Below are 18437 nucleotides of genomic sequence, written 5' to 3'. Positions count from 1 at the left end.
GTTCCAGAGCTTGTGGATAGTGACTACCACATATCTGTGACGCCCGGGTAATCAAGCTACAGTAACCCTCTGCTAATGATGCCACATCACTTCGATTTTTTTTCGCTAATCTCGTGTTAATTCGGAACCGATTTAAACTCATATTCAAAATCAAGCAAACAATAAACGTTTTCAAAAGTCAAAACTAAAATGTTCTAAATGTGACAAATATTGCATAGATAATTATGGTGGAGAAACCACACTTTTATAAAATGTTTAAATACTGTTAAATGAATAAAAGGTAGCAAAAACAATTAGTTTAATGCTTTAAAAATAATAAACATTTACAAAACTAAATTGTTATAAGTATTAAACTATTGTGGCCGTGGCATAATTTGTAAAATGCTATTTAGGTGCCACTTTGGTAATTTACTAAAACTAAAATAATAGGAAACTAAAAGAAAGCAAAGTATAAAAAAAAACAGAAAACAAAAACTAAACAAAAAAAAAGGGAAAGAGAAAGCCCCCGCTCCGGTGCGTCTGACGCCCCCGCCCGCTATCGGCGCCCGATTGGCCCCTATGGGCCACAGACATGTGGGGCCCGACCCCCAGAACGGTTTAAAAAAAAAAAGGAAAGGAAAGGAAAAGTTTAATTAAATTAAAAATAAAAATAAGTAAATAATAAAATAAATAAAAATAATAAATATAATTAATAAAATTAAAAATGATTTAATAAAATTAATTATTAATTAATTAATTAATTAATTAGTTAATTAATTAAGTTAATTAATCCTAATTAGATTAACCTAAACCCTAATTAATTTAATTAGAGAATGACAGGTGGGTCCCACTGGACCCACATGTCAGGGTTGACCAGTCAACCCTGTTGACTGCTGACGTCAGCATGACATCATGCTGACGTCATAAATTCATTTTCAAATTAAATAATTAATTAATTAAATTCCAGAAATTAATATAATCTTTAAAAAATCATAGCTTTTAATCCGTAACTCGGATTAAAATATTTTCAACACGAAAGTTGCTCAGAACGACGAGACGAGTCCGGATACGCAGTCCGTTCGTCCGCCACACCCCTCTAACCTATCGAACCCGCAACTTTCCCCCTCCGGCTCCTCTGCCCGAAAACACGAAACACCGGGAATACTTTCCCGGATGTTATCCCCCTTCACCGGTATCACCTACTACCGCGTTAGGGCACACCGAACACCGCGTATTGCCTTGTTATATTTTGTGATGCTTTGTTTGCTCTGTATTCATTATTTCTTCCCCCTCTTCTCTCCGGTAGACTACGAGACCGACGCTGATGCCACCGAGTACGACTACGTCATCGACGACCCCTCCTTGTCTGAGCAACCAGGCAAGCCCCCCCTTTGATCACCAGATATCGCCTACTCTTCTCTATACTGCTTGCATTAGAGTAGTGTAGCATGTTACTGCTTTCCGTTAATCCTATTCTGATGCATAGCCTGTCATTGCTGCTACAGTCATTGATACCTTACCCGCAATCCTAAATGTTTAGTATAGGATGCTAGTGTTCCATCAGTGGCCCTACACTCTTGTCTGTCTGCCATGCTATACTACTGGGCTGTGATCACTTCGGGAGGTGATCACGGGCATGCTGTATACTTTACACTGTTACATTACCTGTGATACTGTTCGGAGTTGGGGGCTGAAGGGGCAGGTGGTTCCATCCCGGTAGAGGTGGGCCTGGGTTCCCGACGGTCCCCGACGGTTACTTTGTGGCGGAGCGACAGGGCAGGTTGAGACCACCTAGGAGACAGGTGGGCCTGGCCCTGTTCGGCGTTCGCGGATACTTAACACGCTTAACGAGATCTTGGTATTTGATCCGAGTCTGGCTACGAGCCTATACGCACTAACCATCTACGTGGGAGTAGTTATGGGTATCCCGACGTCGTGGTATCAGCCGAAGCACTTCAGACGTCAGCGACGGAGCGGCGCGCGCCGGATTGGACTGGAACGCCTACTAGGCTAGGTCTGCTTCCGGCCGCCCTCGCAACGTGCAGGTGTGCTCAGGGCGATGGGCCCAGACCCCTGCGCGCTTAGGTTTAGACCGGCGTGCTGGCCTCTCTGTTGTGCCTAGGTGGGGCTGCGACGTGTTGATCTTCCGAGGCCGGGCATGACCCAGGAAAGTGTGTCCGGCCAAATGGGATCGAGCGTGTTGGGCTATGTGGTGCACCCCTGCAGGGAAGTTTAATCTATTCGAATAGCCGTGATCTTCGGTAACAGGACGACTTGGAGTTGTACCTTGACCTTATGAAAACTAGAACCGGATACTTAATAAAACACACCCTTCCAAGTGCCAGATACAACCCGGTGATCGCTCTCTAACAGGGTGACGAGGGAGGATCGCCGGGTAGGATTATGCTATGCGATGCTACTTGGAGATGCTACTTGGAGGACTACAATCTACTCTCTTCTATATGCTGCAAGACGGAGGCTACCAGAAGCGTAGTCTTCGACAGGATTAGCTATCCCCCTCTTATTCTGGCATTCTGCAGTTCAGTCCACCGATATGGCCTCCCTACACATATACCCATGCATATGTAGTGTAGTTCCTTGCTTGCGAGTACTTTGGATGAGTACTCACGGTTGCTTTCTCCCCCTTTTTTTCCCCTTTCCTTTCTTCCTGGTTGTCGCAACCAGATGCTGGAGTCCAGGAGCCAGACGCCACCATCGACGACGACCCCTACTATACCGGAGGTGCCTACTACTACGTGCTGCCCGCTGATGACGACCAGGAGTGACCTAGGAGGATCCCAGGCAGGAGGCCTGCTCCTCTTTCGATCTGTATCCCAGTTTGTGCTAGCCATCTTATGGCACCCTGTTTAACTTATGTCTGTACTCAGATATTGTTGCTTCCGCTGACTCGTCTATGATCGAGCACTTGTATTCGAGCCCTCGAGGCCCCTGGCTTGTATTATGATGCTTGTATGACTTATTTTATTTGTAGAGTTGTGTTGTGATATCTTCCCGTGAGTCCCTGATCTTGATCGTACACATTTGCGTGCATGATTAGTGTACGATTAAATCGGGGGCGTCACAAGTTGGTATCAGAGCCGACTGCCTGTAGGAATCCCCCTTCCAACTCCTTGGCCGAAGTCGAGTCTAGACTTTACAAAACTTTTACTAACATGGCTGTGCGGCCCATGGGCCCACGTCGCCATTGGGTGGTATTAGGATCTTTTACTCCTCGATCTTTACTCTGGGATTCTGAACTCTCTTCTATTCGGGTTAAACGATTTTGCTAATAACAAAACTAACTTTAGGTTCTCGCGAGTGCTTTCTCCCGGAGAGCCCCTTCAGTCCAGATGGTCACCGACTGCACCAGAAGATTTCGGAGATACTCTTTGATATTCTCTCGAGACTTTGTGCCCATCACTTTTGCTATTCCCGACCACCGATAAATCCTTATGGTTAACTACTTACACTTGCCATTCTTACGATCATTCCCCATTGTTCTTGTTATTACAAGATACCCGAAGTTTTCTCTATCGTTCCGAGAATACTTCGTGCCTACTGCCTAGCAGTTCTTGCCACATGAATACCCCTTCAAATAAATCGCCGCACTTGTCGAGTATCCGCTCAACCCCAGTTGTCCATGTGTTTCACAAAAGTCTTCAAAATAATATTCGATCTTCCGAAAATCCTTTGGGGCCTTTGGCTCTTGAAATTCTTGCTTTGGCATTATGGTTAATCCCATAAGTCTCGTGGTCATATTGACATTCCTTGTCATTATCATTTTGAGTCTGTTGACTCAATACGTCTGCGAATACACGCAATCATCATTGATCATTATAAATTACTTTTCCGGCTGAGCTGCCATTCTTTTAACTGGAATTGGTTCTCGACCAATCCAATTGTCTTTGATTGTACCCTAAGGCTATTCGACTTATCCACCCCTAATCAGAGCATTGCTTCTGATCCTTTGTTTTGGAAAACATAATTCCTTTGCATTTAAGCTGCAAATTACTCAGATGATTCCATAACCTGTTGCATTTGCATGCCTTCCTCTTCTGGTTGAGTAACGATACTCATATCATATCCTTTGTGGACCGTCAAGTCCTTTGTTGGATTATTATCCGACAGTTTCCTTCATAATTAATCACGTTGTGAGTTCCTTCTTCGATACATAATGCCTTTGGTAAATTGTATCCTCTGCTTTCTCAACCATGCTCAGCTTTCGAGCTGGTGGTATTTACTATTGTAGCTTGTGGTATATATTTCCATGATACCCTGATGGGTTGAACCAAGGCCTTCCTTAATATGTGTGAACTCGGAAGTTTTCACGAGTCATACTCTTCTGGTATTTCACCAGGTAAAACTTTCAACACTAATGCTTTTATCAAAGCGAGAAGTGAATGGAAGGTTATACATTGAAGAAGTGGGAGTCGACCTTGAACCTTGCGTTCTTGCCCATGGACACGATGTATAACTTATCATGGAAGCTGCTCGTAAAAATAGTTACCCCCTTGTTATAAGTTCATCTTGTATCCGTGGTTTGATCATTAATGATCATGGTTTCCGACCATGTTCTCCTTTAAATACCATTTCTCGTGCAAGTTTAAGCACTTGCCTTCTACAGAGTAATACCCCAGTCCAACCTCTACTTTGATCTGTCGTTGAGTGTTGCCCCCGGTATCTCGAGATTATCATGGAACTGCATAACATCTTATGAGTTCTTCATCAAGTGCTACCTTTCCACTGATTCCAATTTTTCACGGGCCCTGAGTTACTGAACACTTAAAGACCCCGATAACTGAACCGAGTCCGCTCTACGGTTCAACAACTCTTCAGTAAGCTTCTATAAGTACGAGTTTGTACCCGATCACAGCATTCCTAGCCTGTTTGGCTATATCATTGTCGTGACGATTCTAACTGTGCTACTTGGTCCTTAATCCTGGAGCACAACCTTCGATGATGAGCTAAGCTTACGTGGATCTTCCTCATCATATCATTTCGCCTTGAACATCAAGCTTGATTTCGAGTTTGTGTCGTACCTATGGTTCCAATAACCTCTTGCTTCATCATTCTTTTGACTTGTTGTGATCGCGGATCGATTACATCTTCGTGGAATCTCTCGACAAATGTGTCATGATCACCATCTACATTCTGATGCTCTTCCAGGATATCAATTGAATTAATGATGAGAAATACCATCCTTGCCCTCGATGATTTCTGTTGTCATCGACCTCTTTATTGCGTTTCCTCCAACAAAAACTTGTTTGTGTTCTGTGTTATACCTCGAGTTCCTTGCTACCTAGCATTTGTTCTTCTTTACCATGGAGTATTACCATCTTTTATGTCAAGAAGGTCGTGAGGATTACTCCACCTCTTAAGACTTCTTGGTATGGTGATACTTCTCACCCTCACCATTCTTTCTTGGTACCCGTGTTGTTTCTAACCGGAATACCGACAGTTGAACTATGAGGTGTGAATTCAAAACTTCTAGCGACCCCATTGCTTTGAAGTAATGGTCGAGTTTCATTCTAATTCTTTTGTTCGTCAAGTCACCACTCTAACATTGATCGTGCGACCCAACCCATATTCGGGCGCACCGTTCAACCAATGTTTAATTATGTATGTTTTCCTCGAGCATATCCCATTATATTGTTTAATCTGACAGATGTTATCCCCTTATCCACATAATTGTGGAGATCCATCTTTTGGATACCTCGTTGAATTATCGCTGAGTCCATCAGCCACGTCATCATCCTCTCCTTGGGTTAATGATGAACTCTTGTTAACGGAAATCACTTCTTAGTTCATTTCCCGAGAATCTTACAGTGTCATCCCGTCAATTTGTGTTGCACCTTTCTTCTCAGGCATCCTGAGCCTGAGGTATCCTGACACCCCTCATATCTGAATCTCCATCAGATATGATGGTTGGGACAACTTTCCAAGAGTTATGATGTTGATCCTTTGATGACCCGGTAACATGATGTCATGCCTAGCACCCCCCCCCCCCCGGCTGGAGGACCTATCATTATAGATTCCTTTTCAGCAAGATTATCCATTCATCCATGAGGAAATTGTAAGACTTATTCTACAAGTTATTCCTGATGGATCCTTCATGTTTCCAAAGTCCGACCTTTGCTCGAAGACCATGTCGATGCTATCTCGAAGCATGTTTGTGGTACTCCGATTTTTGACAAGAACATTTCAAGCCCAATGCTAAATGTTTCCTGATCAATTATCCAAACACCGCTGTATGGGTATTGTCATCAAATTCCTCTCCCCTTACCTAAACGGTTTCTACTTTCTATCCTGTCATGGATATCATGCTCCGCTTGTCCTTGGGAAGGATATACCCTCGAAATATGTGTTTAAACATATTTTCCTTTCCATTGTTCTGTTTAATCTGATGATCATATTTTCCTTCCATTGGTTTGTTTAAACCTTTTCTATGATCTATATGATATAAGCAGTAATAATCCACTGCTTGTGCAAACACCTCGATGTACAACTCTGTCAGTAAGACCTTGTTACTATTGTTGATGACATTCCGGTAACCACCGATGGACGGGAACCTTGCCTATTGGTCCGCCTCATTTCAACGAGCAGGAAAATGGTTCTCTTCGTCCCTCGCCCTTGGTACCAACGTTGTTGCCGACATAACTGACTTGGTACTCCCTGACATGCCTTGCTATCATGACCGTGAAAGATGTCACTGCTCCTATTACAAAAAAAAAACCACATGGTGGGCCCATAACCCACAGATCCATAGGATCGAAACCTGACTCTCCTATACACCCTGTTGTCGAAGTTATTCCTCGCGCTTGGCTTCGTATTTAATTCACGGGCCACCTTCCTAATGCTCTAATCTGGTATCAGACGCAATACTTATTCTCGCTGCTCTGAAACCCTTTCTCACTCTGGTTCAGACTTCGAGCAACTATCTATCCACTTGGAACCTCTTATTGCACCGTCTTACTTTGCTCTCGATGAGTTTCATTTGTTCAACTCGAGAGATACTCATATGTTCATACTTGGGAAACCCCCAGAAGATTTTCCCTTGTAACATCCTATCGTTGTAGAGCTGCCCCTTACCTATTCGTAAGTACGTTGGAGTTCCCAAAGAAAAGGATGCCGACTTCACCATGATGACCTGAAGCAAAGAAATGAAGACATCAACGGAAGGGATCAACCTCTTCGAAAGGGCAGCCAAGACCGAGAAGACTCATTAGGTTTTTCGCTACGAGCACCTTTCCCCCCTTAATCCACCGCTTAAATCTCGGGACGAGATTTCTTGTAGTGGAGGAGAATTGTGACGCCCGGGTAATCAAGCTACAGTAACCCTCTGCTAATGATGCCACATCACTTCGATTTTTTTTTCGCTAATCTCGTGTTAATTCGGAACCGATTTAAACTCATATTCAAAATCAAGCAAACAATAAACGTTTTCAAAAGTCAAAACTAAAATGTTCTAAATGTGACAAATATTGCATAGATAATTATGGTGGAGAAACCACACTTTTATAAAATGTTTAAATACTGTTAAATGAATAAAAGGTAGCAAAAACAATTAGTTTAATGCTTTAAAAATAATAAACATTTACAAAACTAAATTGTTATAAGTATTAAACTATTGTGGCCGTGGCATAATTTGTAAAATGCTATTTAGGTGCCACTTTGGTAATTTACTAAAACTAAAATAATAGGAAACTAAAAGAAAGCAAAGTATAAAAAAAACAGAAAACAAAAACTAAACAAAAAAAAAGGGAAAGAGAAAGCCCCCCCTGGGCCGTGGGCCGTGGCCCAACTGGGCCAACCCAACCGGCCTAGCCGGCCACCCCACCAGGCCAGCCCCAAACCCCACCCCTTATCCACTCCCCTCACCCCCCCGCAACCCTAGCCGCCACCCACTCGCCCCCCCACTCGCCCCCCCGATCCCCTCCTTCTCCTCCCCCGCGCCGTCCGGATCGGGAGCTACCCGATCCCGTCGCCCCCCTTCTTCCCCCCTCTGCCGCACGCCCCCGAGGGCGCCCCTGGCGCCGCCGCCCCGACCACCTCGCCATCGCCCTGCGCCGCCCGGCGACCCTACCGCGGTGGACGAGCCACCCGCCGGCGACGAACCCCTCTCCCTCGCGCGCCCGTCGCCGCCTAGACGCGCCGGCGACCGGAGCTCCCTCGCCGGTCTGCTTCCCCTTCCCCCACCGGACTGCTCCTCTCCGCCGCGCGTCCCCGTCGACCTCCCCGACCTCCACCGAGCGCGTTGCCCCGAACCCCACGAACCCCCTGTGAGCTCCCCCCCTCTCCCTCGCGCTCACCGCGGCCGTCCCGACGCCGCGCACGACCACCGCGCTCCGGCTGCGCACTGGGCTCGCCCGACCCGCGCCTGTTGCCCCCGACCACGTCGCCGTGCGTCTCCGCCACCGCAGCTTGCCGTCCCGGGCGCCTGGCCGCGCCGTGGCCTCCGGCCCCGCCTTGCGCCGCTAACTCCCCTGCTCCGGCCGTCTCGGCCATGGCCTCGCCCCTCTTCTGGCGTCGCCGCTGGCCGTTGGCCGCGCGCGCCCCACGTCCTGCACCGGCCGCTCGTGCCGCCCCTACCAAGCGGCGCTGGTCCCCAGCGCTCCCGCCGGCGCACCCCCCCCCCTGCGGCCACCTCCGGCGCCGGTGCCCTGCCGGGTCCGCCCGTACTGGGCGTGCGCCCGCTCCGGTGCGTCTGACGCCCCCGCCCGCTATCGGCGCCCGATTGGCCCCTATGGGCCACAGACATGTGGGGCCCGACCCCCAGAACGGTTTAAAAAAAAAAGAAAAGGAAAGGAAAAGTTTAATTAAATTAAAAATAAAAATAAGTAAATAATAAAATAAATAAAAATAATAAATATAATTAATAAAATTAAAAATGATTTAATAAAATTAATTATTAATTAATTAATTAATTAATTAGTTAATTAATTAAGTTAATTAATCCTAATTAGATTAACCTAAACCCTAATTAATTTAATTAGAGAATGACAGGTGGGTCCCACTGGACCCACATGTCAGGGTTGACCAGTCAACCCTGTTGACTGCTGACGTCAGCATGACATCATGCTGACGTCATAAATTCATTTTCAAATTAAATAATTAATTAATTAAATTCCAGAAATTAATATAATCTTTAAAAAATCATAGCTTTTAATCCGTAACTCGGATTAAAATATTTTCAACACGAAAGTTGCTCAGAACGACGAGACGAGTCCGGATACGCAGTCCGTTCGTCCGCCACACCCCTCTAACCTATCGAACCCGCAACTTTCCCCCTCCGGCTCCTCTGCCCGAAAACACGAAACACCGGGAATACTTTCCCGGATGTTATCCCCCTTCACCGGTATCACCTACTACCGCGTTAGGGCACACCGAACACCGCGTATTGCCTTGTTATATTTTGTGATGCTTTGTTTGCTCTGTATTCATTATTTCTTCCCCCTCTTCTCTCCGGTAGACTACGAGACCGACGCTGATGCCACCGAGTACGACTACGTCATCGACGACCCCTCCTTGTCTGAGCAACCAGGCAAGCCCCCCCTTTGATCACCAGATATCGCCTACTCTTCTCTATACTGCTTGCATTAGAGTAGTGTAGCATGTTACTGCTTTCCGTTAATCCTATTCTGATGCATAGCCTGTCATTGCTGCTACAGTCATTGATACCTTACCCGCAATCCTAAATGTTTAGTATAGGATGCTAGTGTTCCATCAGTGGCCCTACACTCTTGTCTGTCTGCCATGCTATACTACTGGGCTGTGATCACTTCGGGAGGTGATCACGGGCATGCTGTATACTTTACACTGTTACATTACCTGTGATACTGTTCGGAGTTGGGGGCTGAAGGGGCAGGTGGTTCCATCCCGGTAGAGGTGGGCCTGGGTTCCCGACGGTCCCCGACGGTTACTTTGTGGCGGAGCGACAGGGCAGGTTGAGACCACCTAGGAGACAGGTGGGCCTGGCCCTGTTCGGCGTTCGCGGATACTTAACACGCTTAACGAGATCTTGGTATTTGATCCGAGTCTGGCTACGAGCCTATACGCACTAACCATCTACGTGGGAGTAGTTATGGGTATCCCGACGTCGTGGTATCAGCCGAAGCACTTCAGACGTCAGCGACGGAGCGGCGCGCGCCGGATTGGACTGGAACGCCTACTAGGCTAGGTCTGCTTCCGGCCGCCCTCGCAACGTGCAGGTGTGCTCAGGGCGATGGGCCCAGACCCCTGCGCGCTTAGGTTTAGACCGGCGTGCTGGCCTCTCTGTTGTGCCTAGGTGGGGCTGCGACGTGTTGATCTTCCGAGGCCGGGCATGACCCAGGAAAGTGTGTCCGGCCAAATGGGATCGAGCGTGTTGGGCTATGTGGTGCACCCCTGCAGGGAAGTTTAATCTATTCGAATAGCCGTGATCTTCGGTAACAGGACGACTTGGAGTTGTACCTTGACCTTATGAAAACTAGAACCGGATACTTAATAAAACACACCCTTCCAAGTGCCAGATACAACCCGGTGATCGCTCTCTAACAGGGTGACGAGGGGAGGATCGCCGGGTAGGATTATGCTATGCGATGCTACTTGGAGATGCTACTTGGAGGACTACAATCTACTCTCTTCTATATGCTGCAAGACGGAGGCTACCAGAAGCGTAGTCTTCGACAGGATTAGCTATCCCCCTCTTATTCTGGCATTCTGCAGTTCAGTCCACCGATATGGCCTCCCTACACATATACCCATGCATATGTAGTGTAGTTCCTTGCTTGCGAGTACTTTGGATGAGTACTCACGGTTGCTTTCTCCCCCTTTTTTCCCCTTTCCTTTCTTCCTGGTTGTCGCAACCAGATGCTGGAGTCCAGGAGCCAGACGCCACCATCGACGACGACCCCTACTATACCGGAGGTGCCTACTACTACGTGCTGCCCGCTGATGACGACCAGGAGTGACCTAGGAGGATCCCAGGCAGGAGGCCTGCTCCTCTTTCGATCTGTATCCCAGTTTGTGCTAGCCATCTTATGGCACCCTGTTTAACTTATGTCTGTACTCAGATATTGTTGCTTCCGCTGACTCGTCTATGATCGAGCACTTGTATTCGAGCCCTCGAGGCCCCTGGCTTGTATTATGATGCTTGTATGACTTATTTTATTTGTAGAGTTGTGTTGTGATATCTTCCCGTGAGTCCCTGATCTTGATCGTACACATTTGCGTGCATGATTAGTGTACGATTAAATCGGGGGCGTCACAATATCAGAGGATGATGATGATTTGTATGATGATTCAGTTGCAGGCCTACATGATTTGAAAGGGAAGAAAGTTGTAGAGCCCAGCGAGGATTCAGAACAAGAGGACCTACAGTTGCCTGATTCAGATGATGAGGAATTAAGGTTGAAGTTCAAAACATTTGCACCAGAGGACATGTTGAATCCTACTTTCAAAGTAGGGCAAGTGTTTGACTCTGTTAAATTGCTGAGAAGGGCTATCAAAGAGTATAGCTGCAAAAACAGAGTGTCTATACAGATGCCAACAAATGACCAAAGGAGACTTGCTGCTAGGTGTGAAGAAGGTTGCCCCTGGTACATGTGGGCTTCTTATGACAATAGAAGCAAGTGCTTCATGATAAAGAGATTAGTTGATGTGCACACTTGTGCAAAGAAGTGGAAAATCAGGGGTTTTAGTTACAGATTCATTGCAGAGAAGTACATTGAGACTGTTAGAGCAGATGAGAACATCAGTTTGATGAATTTAGGAAGGCTAGTGCAGAAGGATTGGTGCATGAAGGTCTCTAGATCAAAGCTTGGCAGAGCAAGGAAGTTAGCTCAGAACTTAATATATGGAGATGAAGATGCCCAATACAACAAGTTGTGGGACTTTGCAAGTGAGCTTAGGAGAGCAAATCCAGGAAGTACTTTCTATCTTGGTGTCAATGAACAAGGTAGGTTTGAGCATTGCTATTTTAGCTTTGATGCAGTCAAAAGGGGCTTCATGGAAGGGTGCAGGCCAGTGATTTGTCTGGATGGATGCCACCTGAAGACCAACAGTGGAGGAATTTTGTTAACTGCTGTTGGAGTTGACCCAAATGACTGCATATTCCCATTTGCATTTGCTGTAGTGGGAATTGAGGACACAGAGAGCTGGAACTGGTTTATGCAAACTCTGAAGAAAGATCTTGGAATACAGGACACATCATTGTGGACTTTTATGTCAGACAAACAGAAGGTAACTTACTGTCCAAGTTTGTAATGTATTTTCTGCATTTTAACTAAGTTATATGCATGTTGAATGAACTTTTCAAATGTTTGACTCTATTTGTAGGGCTTGATCAATGCTGTACAAAAGTTTTTCCCTTACTCAGAGCATAGATTCTGTGTGAGACATCTATGGCAGAACTTTAACAAAGAATTCAGAGGAGAAGTTCTAAAAAATCAATTATGGAAAATTGCAAGATGCACAACAACTGATAGGTTTGATGAGGCAATGGAGGAGATGAAGATCATAAACATTGATGCATACAGTTGGCTGGAAGAATTACCCCCTAACCAGTGGGTGAAAGCTTTTCAGAGAGACTGGCCCAAATGTGACCTCCTGCTCAACAATATTTCTGAGGTTTTCAATAAGTAAGTCAAGTAAAGCTTGATCTCTAGTTTATCAACATTGCTCTGTAGCTCACAAACCTTTTTACTTAAATTCCAAATTCCAACACATGATCATGCCATTATGTAGGTATATTCTTGAGGCAAGGGAACTTCCCATTCTAGCAATGATTAAGAGAATTTTCAACCAGCTCACAACAAGGATGTGCAACAAAAGAGATGAAGCACTATTGTTTACAGGACCCATATGTCCCAAAATTCAAAAGAAACTGGACAAGTACATTGAATTTTCCAACAATTGTTATCCATTAGAAGCAGGAGATGGTGTTTATTCTGTTGCTAGCATGGGTAGGGATTACATTGTGGAGTTGCAGAACTTGGCATGCAGCTGTCAAAGGTGGAATTTGACTGGTATTCCATGCCATCATGCAGTTGCATGTATGAGAGAAGCAAGACTTAATCCAGTGGATTTTGTTAATTCTTGCTACTCAGTTGAGAGCTACAACAGGGCTTATGCTCACTTCTTGATGCCACTTAGAGACATGACAGAGTGGAACCACATTGTCCAGTGCCCTAACATTGATCCTCCAAAGTATGAAAAGAAAGTTGGGAGGAAAAAGAAGAACAGAAGGAAACAACCTGAAGAAAAACCAAGCAAGAAGGGAGGGGTGAAGCTGTCAAGGCATGGGGTCATTATTCATTGCAGCCATTGTGGTCTTGCAGGCCACAACAAAGGTGGATGCAGTTCTTACAAAGCTGGCATGCCACCAAAAAAGCAACCCAAGAAGAGGGGCAGAACACTGCTAGCCGAGTCAGATGAGGAGACTGAGCCTGTGATTACCCAGGTAACTTCAGTGTGTCCATTACATACAATTATGTTGCTTTTTTATGTGCACTAACTGGAAAGATGTTCAGGATCATACAATTCATGGTGATCAGGAGTATATGCTGCTAGGACAACATGAGAGAGCCACATATGCAAACTTGGAGGAGACCATGTTGAAAGAGATGATGGACAATGTAAGTTTAGAACGTGAAACCAGGCCATATATTGTGCATGATCATACAATGTTGTTAGAGTATTCTTTGTTGTTGTGTTCTTACATGATGCCATGGCTTAACTTTTTGCAGCTTCCACCTCCTACTCAACCAAGAACTCACCCAGGGCCATTACCAGATTCCACTTTCATTGCTACTGCAAGAGAAGCTGTTGCCTCTGGTCCATCTGTGGGAACCAGTATTGCCCAAAAAGCAGAACAAATGAAAAAAGAGAAATTGAGGCAATTTGAAGAGAAGAAAGAAGCAGAAGTCCTGAGGAAGCTACAAGAAGCAGACAAGAAAGCACAAGAGAAGAAGGCTATAGCTGCGGAGAAACTTCAGAGGAAGAAAGAAGCTGCAGAACAAAAGAAGCTTGAAACACAACAGAGAAAGGCACAAGCAGCAGAGGAGAAAAGGAAGGCACAGGAGGAGAAGAAGCTAGCTCAAGCAGCAGCAAAGGCAGCTGCTGCAGAAGAAAAGAGAATTGAGCAACAGAAGAAGAAGGAAAATCAAGCAGCAGCAAAGGCAGCTACTGCTGACAGGAGAAGTACTAGAGTTGGTTCAAGCTGGACAGGTTACTACCCAGGAACCAGAACATCCATGTTTGACGTATTCAAGGATTGAACCTTGCAATGCATTAGTTGATGGTGTTACTGTGATTGGCTACTCCATCAGAGAGTTTATTTTGGTGCTTGTAAAGCAATAGTTGATGGTGTTATATCATATGGTACTCTTGTTTCTCCTTTTATGCTTCTCAAAGATTCTATGGTACTTGTAGTGCACTGTTAATTATGAGAGTACTGTGGTTATGCTGTTGGAGTACATATCATGTCCACTTTCCACTTTTACCTTCATATATTTGATGCTGATCATAGTGGATGCTGATCATATATAATGGATGCTGGTCATAGTTGATCCTCTGTCCATCTTCATTTAATTTATGTTTACAATGTTTTGGAGGTTTGTCGACAAGGCCTCGACAATAGCCTAGGTTGGTAGGGTTGTGAAGGCTTGTCGACAAGGCCTCGAAAATGGCCTAGGTTGGTAGGGTTATGGAGGTTTGTCGACAAGGCCTCGACAATAGCCTAAGTTGGTAGGATTATGGAGGTTTGTCGACAAGGCCTCGACAATAGCCTAAGTTGGTAGGGTTGTCAAGGGTTGTCGACAAGGCCTCAACAATGGCCTAGGTTGGTAGGGTTATGGAGGGTTGTCAACAAGGCCTCGACAATGGCCAAAGTTAGTAGGGTTGTCAAGGCTTGTCGACAAGGCCTCGACAATGGCCTAGGTTGGTACTCATGAACATTACATTGCCACATATTGAAATCAAGTCAGGATTACAGAAGGTACTAACTTTGCAATCTCAAAATGCAACTACTCCTACAACAACCATCACAAGCAGTAGCACAATAACACATTTCAACAGCTTAACTACTTCAATCCCTAAATTCAACAGTGCCATCATCAACATCATCATTTCACCCTTCTCCATCTCCTTCCTTGCGTCCTCCTCCTCCTCCTCCTCCTCCTCCTCCTCCTCCTTCTTCTTCTTCTTCAACATGGTGGCCTCCTCCTCCTCCTTCTTCTTCTTCAACATGGTGGCCTCCTCCTCCTTCTTCTTCTTCAACATGGTAGCCTCCATCTCCTGTACAGCTACATCTTCATGTCCACTATCATTCAGATGACCATGCTCAATGAGATATGCCTCATAATTCTGCTCCCAGTGCCAAAAATCGCATGTAACCTCCAAACTGCAGTACGAACGTGGTAGCATTTTTGCGATATGGCCCTCCCGTCGCGATATTTCGCTGCTGCAGTCCCTCGAACGATGAGGTGGCAACGTACAGCGAGTGAGACAGCGCCACGCAAGCAAAATACGTATGAAAACGGACGCGGTGACCGTATGTGCGCACGCGGAACAAGTTTGTCAACCCGAACATTGCAGTTTCTGAATTCAGTGACTTTTTTGCACGCGACGAACGAGCTTAGTGACTGTTGATGAATTTTACTCTGTTTTAGTTTTGGTCCCCAAGTTGCCATCGTCATCTAGGAACATCAATTTGGTGGCTTTATAGCCGATTTTTGTCTGGCAAGTGGGCGTGGGTGCATTTTCATCGGTCTCTTCTCGAGTTCATGCAAGGAACTTTCAGTCGGAATCGTCCCAGATGAATGCAATGTTTGTCGAGGGAATCTGTCTTCTCGTTACCGGTTCACACAGTTCTCCAGATTTCGTCTTACACTTCGTAAAAATTTCAGACGAGACTAGTAGTAGTACTACTGTACAATTGATGATCGATATCTGTTGATAACCGTAGAGAGATCACCAAAAGAGCGCCCACGAAATGCAAATTGGTCCACCACAGACCACACCACGCGTGAACGAACGGTTACAGAATGGGAATTCGGCCTAAACTAAGAAGCTAACAACACACGGCTAAGAGAGAGGAACAATCGGCGAGAGAACGCACGTAGCATTCACCTAGCCCCATCGGCGCCGCCGCGGCGCGCCTCGTGCGCCCCCACGGCCGGCGGGAAGTTGAGCAGCGCCTTGGCGCCGCGCAGGCGGAACGCGGCGCGGTCGTAGGCGACGGCCGCCTCCTCGGCCGTGCCGAAGGTGCCGAGCCACAGGCGCGTGCCGGGCCGCGATGGGTCCCGGATCTCCGCCGCGTACTTCCCCCACGGCCGCCGCCTCACCCCGCGGTAGTGCGGGCGCTCCGCGGCCCTCCCGGCCGCGCATGCCCTGCCGCCCTCGACCGTGGCGGGACCAGAGGCGGCAATGGCCGCCGCCATCTTCGTCGGGGGAGAGGAGGAGGAGGAGGAGGGCGAGGCGGCGGCCACGGCGGAGGCCTCGCGGAGGACGTCGAAGAGGAGCATGTCGAGGGAGTCGTTCTCGTTGAGCGGGAGGTAGGCGGCGGCACCGCCCAGCGAGAGGGACGTGTCCATGCCCATGGCCGCGCCCACCCGAGCAGGCGGAGCGCGCGCGCCGGGCGTGGCGAGATGGTCGGCGCCGAGCGAGAGAGGCATGTCTGCGCGCGGGGTGGGGCGTGGGGGGGTTAGCTTGCTGCGCACACCGGAGAGAGGGATATGTTGCTATTTACAGCAGCCCGGAGAAGGCTTCCCTGGCAAGACACTGGTTTTCTGGGGGAGCATTGACGAGGTGGAGACCGCGTGGGCACTCTGTGCGCCGCAGGCGTCACGATTCTTGGGGAGGAAGGCAAGGCGGAGGAGGACAAAGAGAACAAGGGAGTGTAGCGGACCCGTGGTGGGATTTGTCAAGCGACGAGCATAGATCCTTGACATAGATCGCCGTCGGAGCGCCACGCCAAGGGACGGACAAGCAGCCAGGGGCCCCGGCGGGAAGAGTCGCGGTCGTGAACCGTTCTCGAAGGGACGGACAGGCAGGACAAAGGTTCTGGACTGGTTGAGTTGTTTTGCCTGCTCCGGCAACGATCGGTCAAGGCGTATGCACCCTTTTCATTTTGGCAATGTGCGTGTACTGTTTTTGTGCAGTGAGGGTACCTGGCTGCCATTTTTTAAGGTGGAGGATATATTTTTCGTACTGAACTTATTTTGAAAGTACTATCAAAAGGGCCCGTGCGTTGCAACGGGAGAAAAAAAATCACAATCTTCAATGGCCATGATCACATATTGCTGCATCACCGAGATACACTATCACTCTCAATTTCGTGAAATTGTGAATATTTTTTAAACTCGTGAATATATTTGAAATAGTGAAGATTTTTCAAATTAATGAACACATTTATAAATTTTCGAACATTTTCTAAAATCAAGAACATTTTTTGAATCGTGAACATTTTATACTATTTGCAAACGTTTTTTAAAAATTGTGAATCGAACATTTCTAGAATGAACAAACATTGTTTTCAATATTGGTGGAACAATTTTTAAATGCATGAACATTTTTTAATCAGCAAATATTTACGAGTAAACTATTTGATTTAACGAACATTTTTTTAAATGCATGAACATTTTTTTGATTTAACGAACATTTTTTTAAATGCATGAACATTTTTTAATCAGCAAATATTTACGAGTAAACTATTTGTAAGTCATGAACAATTTTTGAATTTTATTGGATATTTTTCGCGAACATTTTTTTGATTTAACGAACATTTTTTTAAATGCATGAACATTTTTTAATCAGCAAATATTTACGAGTAAACTATTTGTAAGTCATGAACAATTTTTGAATTTTATTGGATATTTTTCTGTTCATGAGCATTTTTTAAATTGGAAATTTTTTATACAATTTCATTAACATTTTTTAATACATCAAATTTCTTAAAAATCATGGGCAGAAACACTTCTTACTTTAATAGTTAAAGTAGGTATAGATATAATAGACATTTTCGAAATACACCATATAAAGAAAATTATTAGTTAAGGGTGCATCTTAAACATAATTTTAGAAATAATTAACATGCAAGATAATAGCATATTTGAAATCTACACATTTTTTTGAGGGATTTCCATATATAGCATGTTTATTTTGAAGTTATGATTTGAAAGATATTTTTAAAAGCATTTGAATCTATTAAGAAAAGAAAGGAAAGTTTAAAATAGAGTAGCTGGGCCGAAATTGCAACATTGCAACCATCAGTTAAGCCACGCTTGGGCAAGGCAATTGTATCCTACGCCAACATAAATTGGTAAGGAAATACAACAGCAAAAAGGGGGAGCGGTGGGATGGAGAGAGGACACTCAAGCGAGTGCGCTATTGGCATGTTTCTAGAATATAAGAAGAGCTCGCCTTAATAAATAACCGAAATTCGACGGTGATTTGTGAAGGGAAAACAAATCGTTTTTTTC

At 45.7% G+C, this 18437-nt stretch overlaps 1 protein-coding gene across 1 annotated transcript; it reads right to left on the bottom strand.

The window, feature by feature from the left end:
* Positions 1 to 15812: 15812 nt before the first annotated feature.
* LOC123065673 (pathogenesis-related genes transcriptional activator PTI5) lies at positions 15813 to 16936 on the bottom strand. The gene has a single exon (XM_044488913.1). It carries the CDS (start codon positions 16629 to 16631, stop codon positions 16083 to 16085), a length of 549 nt encoding a protein of 182 aa, XP_044344848.1. The 5' UTR covers positions 16632 to 16936; the 3' UTR covers positions 15813 to 16082.
* Positions 16937 to 18437: the final 1501 nt, after the last annotated feature.

Source organism: Triticum aestivum, chromosome 3B, assembly GCF_018294505.1.
Source record: "Triticum aestivum cultivar Chinese Spring chromosome 3B, IWGSC CS RefSeq v2.1, whole genome shotgun sequence".
Classification (NCBI taxonomy): domain Eukaryota; kingdom Viridiplantae; phylum Streptophyta; class Magnoliopsida; order Poales; family Poaceae; genus Triticum; species Triticum aestivum.
The sequence above is the reverse complement of the archived record's forward strand: the minus strand, read 5'-3'. Positions and strand labels throughout refer to the sequence as shown.